This window comes from Parasteatoda tepidariorum, chromosome 3 (assembly GCF_043381705.1).
Source record: "Parasteatoda tepidariorum isolate YZ-2023 chromosome 3, CAS_Ptep_4.0, whole genome shotgun sequence".
Classification (NCBI taxonomy): domain Eukaryota; kingdom Metazoa; phylum Arthropoda; class Arachnida; order Araneae; family Theridiidae; genus Parasteatoda; species Parasteatoda tepidariorum.
In genome coordinates this window covers 153764-162476 of record NC_092206.1, presented here as the reverse complement: position 1 = coordinate 162476, position 8713 = coordinate 153764, and the positions used below count along the sequence as shown (strand labels likewise).

At 28.7% G+C, this 8713-nt stretch overlaps 1 protein-coding gene across 2 annotated transcripts in view; it reads right to left on the bottom strand.

Annotated features, from left to right (window-relative positions):
• The window catches only part of LOC107438588 (synaptotagmin-1), a 17479-nt gene extending 10295 nt beyond the window's left edge, over positions 1-7184 (bottom strand). For both annotated transcript variants that reach the window (XM_071178158.1, XM_016050904.3), the window contains exon 1: positions 5579-7184. In XM_071178158.1, the coding sequence (XP_071034259.1) occupies positions 5579-6586 (1008 nt within the window). In that variant the 5' untranslated portion in view covers positions 6587-7184. The remainder of the gene's footprint in view (positions 1-5578) is intronic.
• Between the last annotated feature and the right edge of the window lie 1529 nt (positions 7185-8713).

The following is an 8713-nucleotide window of genomic DNA, read 5'->3' as shown; positions in this document are numbered from 1 at the left end:
ATCTATATATTAATAGGCTAGCAATATTTTGTCTCGCTAAAAACTCCCAAACTACGCAACAGAATTAAACAAATAAGGTGTCGTTTTAAAGGTATTGTTATGTAGATGTGCAATAAGGTCTTAAATTATGAAAATTTCCTTTAATTAATTAATAAAATTAATAATTTAGTTTCAACCAATGAGAATTCAGCAAATCATTTTTCGGGTGGTTCGCATAAGCATTGTTTCCGTAAGCATCGTTTGATTTAAAGCATTTCTGAATTAATAGATTGATAAACAAAAATAAGAGTGGATAAAAAAAAACGGAACTGAATTTCTTAAAAAAAGAATTCAATATCTTTAGTTCCTTTGATAAATTTTTAGTTTCATGATAAATTTTTTGTTTCGTTACAATAGAATGGCAATGGCATCGTGCGAATATTCAAACCAAAACAAACGTGCGAATATTCAAACCAAAACAAACTTTCTACAAACAATTATTTTGATTTGAGATTTAAAACGATATCTTAGTTATTTAGTTCTATTTTTATTTATTTAGTGCCTGCTGCCTAAATAAAATGCCTGCTATCAGGCGTCGAAATATCTCTGGCAGACGTCAGAGAAATGAATGGCGGAATTCTAAACGGGAAAGCATTTCTTATTGAGATATATTCTCTGCTACAGCTCCAAATTTCTCAGCTACATGAAGAAAAGATAATCAAATTGTGAAGGGGGCAGAGAAGTGTATAAATTTCATTAAGTAATTGATTTCAATATCTGGCATTTTTATTTTAAAATTTAAATTTGTTAAAATGTTTTTATAAGATTGCGAAGCAATATGCAATGGAACTGCGTAGCAGTTCTGGGGGTTGGCGAGCGTAGCGAGCAGGGGGCGGAGCCCCCTAGTGTATACTTATTGTTCATTTTAATTTTTGAAGTAATATGATTCTTAAAACTATGGAATGTAAAGTTTAAATAGGCCTTTCATGTTACATCATTAAATTCAGTAAAATTATTTCTCGGGCATTAGGTTTTAACTCTTATAAGAATATACATATTTTTTTTGGTTTATGTACAAATATTTTTCCGATGTGTTTTGGATATTCCTTCTCTAATAAAAGGAGATACCATTTTGTTTTCGCTTGCTTAAGAAAGGATATCAAGCATTTTTCTTTTTAAAATTTAATAAGCCACGATAAAGAAGGAACGTTACAATGTTACACGCTACATTAAAGACGTCTCCAGAGTAAATGAATGACTGTTCATTTCGAAATAGCAGGTATTAGTCTCATACAACAACGCCCCCTATAGTNCACGATAAAGAAGGAACGTTACAATGTTACACGCTACATTAAAGACGTCTCCAGAGTAAATGAATGACTGTTCATTTCGAAATCGCAAGTATTAGTCTCATACAACAACGCCCCCTATAGTTCGTTGCGATCGCGAATATTATATAAATATAGAATAATTATTATATCAGGTATTATATTATAATAATTAGACCAAGTAATTAGATGCTCGACAGTGTTTTAATAATTGCATGTTTTGCATCAGTTTATAAGCGATACTTTTATAGTTAAACATGCATGTCGTGGGTTTTTATTCGGGTGATTTTTTATAGACTTCCTATTTGTATTTATTTTTAACGTATTGCATTACAATGTTCACCTATTGGCACAAACCGTTTTCAACCTCGTAAAAACAATACAGCTATATCTCCTGATAATTAAGATTTTACAAAATAGCCTGGCCAAATTATTCGTCGCACTATAGTGGTCTTAATAATTTGGGCCAGGGACTACCAAACACGTAATTTCAGTTCTACGCAAAGTCGTTGCCTGAAATGATCCTATAAGCCATTTCGAACTCCTTGATTGGCTTTTTGGTATACCTTCTATTTAATATATCCTTTCAGAGTTAAGTTTCATAAAAAAGGAGGAAAAAGATAGTTCAGACTATATTAATGACATTTTTGGGCCTGAAATCGTATTTAAAGCTAAAGTGGTAGAAAAACCTTGATACAACTTATTAATGTTTGGTATAAATTAACTACTCTTGGATATTAGTGAGTAAATAAGTATTGTGAACGTAAGATTAGTTTTTAGAATCAATCAGGGAGATAAAATTTTGAATAAGGATAAATGTTAACTGATAATAAAATGCATATCTTAATCTAAATAAGCATGGGAAAAAAAAAAATTTTTTGGCACATTATGAGAAAAAATAAAATTCAGGGGGAAAAAATATGATAGCTTTATTTATTGATTGATTCTCAATATTATCAAACAAAAAATCATGCATTTAATATCATAAAAACAAATACATGAAAGCTGTTTTTAATTAAATGATAAACAGATTCTTAAAAAATCTAAAATTTTACGCCAAATAATGAGTAGCCAAAATTTCCCTGTGTGTCCCGCTAATTTAGTCTAACCCGGCCGATCCTTACCCTTGAAATGCTTCTTACAAATGAATGAAATTCTTATTAGAACAAAATAAAACGCTATACAATTTTTTGAAGGAAATTTCAAAAAATCTATGTATATTCAATTAAATGTTTTTACAATTAAATATGCATATTATATCAGAATTTGAAATTACATGGAATAAAGTCTTTTATAGTGTTTTTTTTATTGTATTTTTTTACGCAAATTTATAAATTGGGACGCAACTTCGTTAAAACTTTCCAGTTCGCGGGAATTTTGAAAGAAAATTCCGAAATCACGAATCTTTGCGTAAAAATTATGCAATTACTGCGAATAAAAAGATAGGCATATTATTATTTTGCTGAAATATTATTGAATCTAATGCGTTTTCCTATTTTTTTTAGAACAAATGAACACGAAACGGAAATCCCGAACATTTCATTGATCTTTTGACGGATTCTATGTCGATTTCATCGTTTCAACAATTACCGTCGATTTTTATGTCGGTAATTATTTTTTTTTTTTCTATGTCGATTTTTACATTATTTATTTTGCGAAAAATTTGTATTTTTAATTGAGATATTATCACAAGTGAATTTCGAATCCCGTATTTAGATCCACGCGTTTGATTTGCAACGTTATTCATTCACATTGTTATTCGAAAAAACTTTTTTCATGATTCATACCCATGGATTTCAACGTCATTTTAAAATCCTGATATTTTAAAATCGAAACTATTATGACACATAAATCACGCATATTATGAGTCTTCTGATTTTTCATCGTTAAATCATTTGGTTTTTCAGCAAATGCTGATATAGATTTCTAAATAGTTTTATATATATATATCCGTCTTTGAAAACAGCCGACCCAATTTTGGGTTTACGACTACCAATGTTCAACTCCTTAGTCTTATCACTTTGAACCAATCCAGAAGACGAGCAAACTTCTGAATCCCCCAGAGGTATTGATTTGTTATGGGAACATGGAGGACTTTGCGACTCGACAGATTTAACGTGCATCAGTCACTATCTGCTAGACGGGGTCTAGCAGATAGTGACTTTGGCCTCCGGGGATCGAACCCGCGAGTTCTTGGACATGGGTCCTGCGCCCTATCAACCAGGCTATCCCAGCCCTTTTAAATAGTTTTAAGAAATCTTGCTACATATTAAAAGCTCGATTTTGTGCAAATATAATCGTAAATGAAATTTAAATAATAATATTTCGACGCACGCATTCGATGTGCTCGAATTGGGTCGTGAATGCATGCTTTTTTAAAATAAATATTTTGGCAATTATTTTACATCGGAACTATCAAGAAACACGAAATCCCGCAAATGATTAATTAAAACTGGATTTTTGACCACGTCTGTTGGATTTTGCACCAATTTTTTGGTAAATTCATGTGGCTTTCGAAGAGGCTGACTAAGACAAGGGTAGTTACCGGGGTAATTTATATCTATTATATTAGTCCATTTTCTTGTTATGTTATCCTTAATGAGGCGAAAAATTTAAATACCTCCATAAAGTTTCGTTCTTCATTACTGAAGCAGATGGGGGGGGGCAAAGAAGTTTTTGCCCCGGACCTCTGTTAGGCTAAGTCGGGCCCTGGGCTTTCGACAAATTCTCACTTATTATAAACGATTTATTTTCTACATGATCAGCATTTCTCATCCTTTCAACACTTTATTACCAAACTGAAAATCGGGAATTTGAGGAATCCGAAGATAAGGAAAGTAGAGGATGTTTCTATAGTTGTTGAAAATACGAGGAAAGATGGTAAAAATAAATATCTCATCGAGTTCAATTGTCAAACTGGTTTTCTTTTACATAAATATTGAACTATAAAAAAATGTCACATCATAATTTTAAAGCAAAAATTATTGTCTCTACTCAAAGTTTATGGGTCGCAGATTTCGATCGTATTTTACGAGCCCTGCTCCCTCTTGCAACAGCTTTACAATATTTTCGTAGTATCGAATCATTTTATAGTTCTAATATCGATTTATTGTTTTTTATTAAATATCGAATCATTTTGTAGTTCTAATATCGATTTATTGTTTTTTTAAATATCGAATCATTTTGTAGTTCTAATATCGATTTATTGTTTTTTTTAATATCGAATCATCTGTAATATATAATTCTCTGATGTGTCGCCATGAGCTTTGGTATTTCTGAATTGATTGACAACACTATAGTTACTATTCATATTGTTAGGTTGTCTTAGGTGAAATTTTAATAAATCCAGAAAATTTTGAAAAATTTCGATAAATTCACATTTTTTTGAAAACATTAACAGGCATATTATGTTGCTGAAGCATTAACAAAAAATTCAATGATTAGATTTCAAATGCTTAACGTCATTCTAAAGAAAATTAACAAACATTAACGTAACAAAACATTAGAAGTCGTTGAAAGAAATTCTAAGCATTTTTGATACCATTTTAAACTTGTAAACGTCTTATCAGAGCATCTTATCGTCGTTACATCTTACCTTTTTATCTCTCACTCTCTCTTATAGATGTATANATAAACTAATTGCAATGTTTCGTAATATGTAAAACTTTGTAGTTGAGATTAAAATGGCTTTTTTAAAGAGATTTCTAAAATTATTATTTTTAATTCCAATGCTACAAAATTAAAATTTTTTCAAGAGATAGAAAGTTACCAATTACATTAAATTTTAAAAGAAAAATACATTTGAAAAATTACAAAGTTATTCATTAAATAATATATTTAATGACAGCAAACTAAAAAACATTTATACGTTCATTTTTTTCTTCTTCAGAAATCAGATTAATTATTGCAAATGTGGGTCGCAAACAAGGGTTATAACCAATATTGCAAGAAATTCTTTAAAATAAATATGTATTTTGCTTAAATAAAATCTTAAAATTTCAAAGCATTTTATGCAAGAAGGCTATCATTCCAAGCTGCAAATGTTAAAATTATTTTAATTTATTCTATGCTTAATGACAGACGATAAATTTTTAAAAATTTAAAGAAAAAATGAGACGCGAACTTTATGAATGGCGCGTTTAAAAAAAAATTAACTTCTCACAAATCTTCTTAAGAAACTTGGAATAAGATACAAAAAGGTAGCATCTAACAAATATAATCAACAAATATCCGTGATCACGACAAACATAATTAAGAAATATTTTTCTTACCGTAGAAGATGATTCGGGCTTTAAATCCACCCATAATTCTCCAGTCCATGTATCCGTGATCATTGATTTAATCGTCGAATCTTGAATGGAATAAACCACTTGTCCAATCAGACACTTACGAGAAAATTTATCATAATCATAAACGGATATTTTCACTTTTTTCTCAGCAAGATCGTCTTGCCTGACATTGAAGGCAAATGTTTCGTTAAAGATGGGATTTATAGTGTTCCGTTGTATTTTGGACATGTATTTTGTAGTCCTCTCTGGCAGTAACACCATTTTAGCGCACGGATTCGCTGTTGTCTTTAAAAAATGACACGGTAAGTCTTTGGCGCCGATGAGTTTCACCATCAGTTGGTTACGCAGAGAGTTGTAACAAAACGAGAAACCCACTTTACCCAAATCACCGAGAAAACTTCCTTTTTCTGTCGCTGCTTTCACTCCCTCGTACAATCCATGTTGCAAATCATCGGGATTTATATGGTACTTGGACTTTCTTCTTTCACCTAGAACGATGGGTAAAGCACCGCTAGACGAATAATCTGTTTCAGAAATAGAGTCTTCAGTGTTCTCGACGAGTATAGTCGTCGGCACCACAAACTGGATTGGTTGATTCGCTTTAATTCCGACCATTCTCGGATCTGGTGATTTCGGCGTTATTTCGGCTAGTTGGTTCTCTCGCTTCTTTCTGCGTGCCATGCAACGACATAAATAATAAATAAAAACTGACGCCATGATGATCAGAAACACGCCAAAGATGATGGCTATAGCGTAAGGTGTGAACGTTGGCGGTGGCTTCGTGATTTCGGAAGTAAATATAGTTTCGTTAGAACTCGCATCATTAAAATGACTAATTTTCGCTAATAAAGTTCTGTTATTTTCTTGGAGTGATTCGACTTCTGGAGTACCAAGTTTTAACAATTCATCGGAAGTTCTTACCTGCGATGTTTCAAAATCTGATAATTCTAAAGAATTGGATTCTAGAGAGGGAAAATACTTCGAAAGCATCAGAATTTTTCCAAAAATTCCTCTGTCAGTTAAATCACACTATTTATTTCTTCTATAAGTCATCTGTTTTCTTAAAGAAGTATTTGTCTGATGAATCCATATATATATTTTATATTTCTATTTTGAAAATAGGAGAAAAGCGATACATTTCCAGTATCAGACGATTTCCAGTATCAATAGTGAAAAAAAAGCCAAATCGTTTTCTTCTGGTATATGGGAAATTATTATTATTAAAGATGAATATTTTTTGCAATTTATTTCAAAGAGCACACGAAAAATAAATTTTCTCCTGGATTCAATCAAATCAAAAAAGGAAAATGTAAAGCAGTTAAAAACAAAAAAGCTTTCCTCCTCCTCACATTCTTGGCTGTTGCTTTCAGGTAATTCCGGATTAATATAATCCGCAGCATCCAGCATTAATAAATCGTTTTTCTTTTCGCGTTTGGAATAAAGCATACTTTTCCCGGCAGGTGTATTACTCGTCATGTGACCTCCACCCTCCCTATCTTATCACATATATTCTCCGTCGTGGTCACAGTGACGTCGTTGTTGACACAGCTGAGTAAATATTCACTTTTTTCCACAGAGAGACCTTTTGTTCACAAGACTTATTCTCGCAATGCGTAACAATTTCTCATTTGAAACAAATCCTATCTTTTAAAAGCGATTCTTCTGAATAAAAGGGGAAAAAATAGTTTATACAGGTATAAAAAACAAATGATAAAAATAAGGAAGAAAAATGGTTGATAATTTCTTTCCTTTTTGTCATATGAGTTGGAAATTAATGTTTTGAACATTAACAAGTTATTGCTAACCGATTAAATTTAACCCAGGGATTTTTTTTAAATCTCTTCTTATCCGAGAATATTTGTTATAGTAATAGCAATAAACGTCTCTCTCTGTGTATATATATATATATATATATATATATATATATATATATATATATATATATATATATATATATATATATATATATATATATATATATATATATATATATATATATATATATATATATATATATATATATATATATATATATATATATATATATATATATATATATATATATATATATATATATATATATATATATATATATATATATATATATATATATATATATATATATATATATATATATATATATATATATATATATATATATATATATATATATATATATATATATATATATATATATATATATATATATATATATATATATATATATATATATATATATATATATATATATATATATATATATATATATATATATATATATATATATATATATATATATATATATATATATATATATATATATATATATATATATATATATATATATATATATATATATATATATATATATATATATATATATATATATATATATATATATATATATATATATATATATATATATATATATATATATATATATATATATATATATATATATATATATATATATATATATATATATATATATATATATATATATATATATATATATATATATATATATATATATATATATATATATATATATATATATATATATATATATATATATATATATATATATATATATATATATATATATATATATATATATATATATATATATATATATATATATATATATATNAAAAAAAAAAAAAAAAAAAAAAAAAAAAAAAAAAAAAAAAAAAAAATGGAGAAAATTGTTATTGCCTTGTGGCGATCGCAGGTTACCCATTAGCAAAATGGTTGTAGTTAAATTTTTTTTTTGTTTTTGGAAAGGATACTCAGTACACAATTTCGCAGACATATTTAAATTCAGCTCAGACACATTCTGCATCAATTCTTTTGATGACTGAATAGACATTGAACAGCCAATCGAGATCAATACTAACATTTTCGGATTGGTGTTTGATGGAGATTGTAAGATACATCATACACCCGTTTCGGATTCACAACTTCATACATGAAATATGACTTGAAAGCTAGATTTTTTTTTTCAATTTTACATGAATACTGATAGAATCATTTATATTGCTTGGAAGACAGTCTACGGTCATGTGCGAGTCATTGGGTACGATGGCAATGGATCCTTTTATCCCTAACTAGTGATCA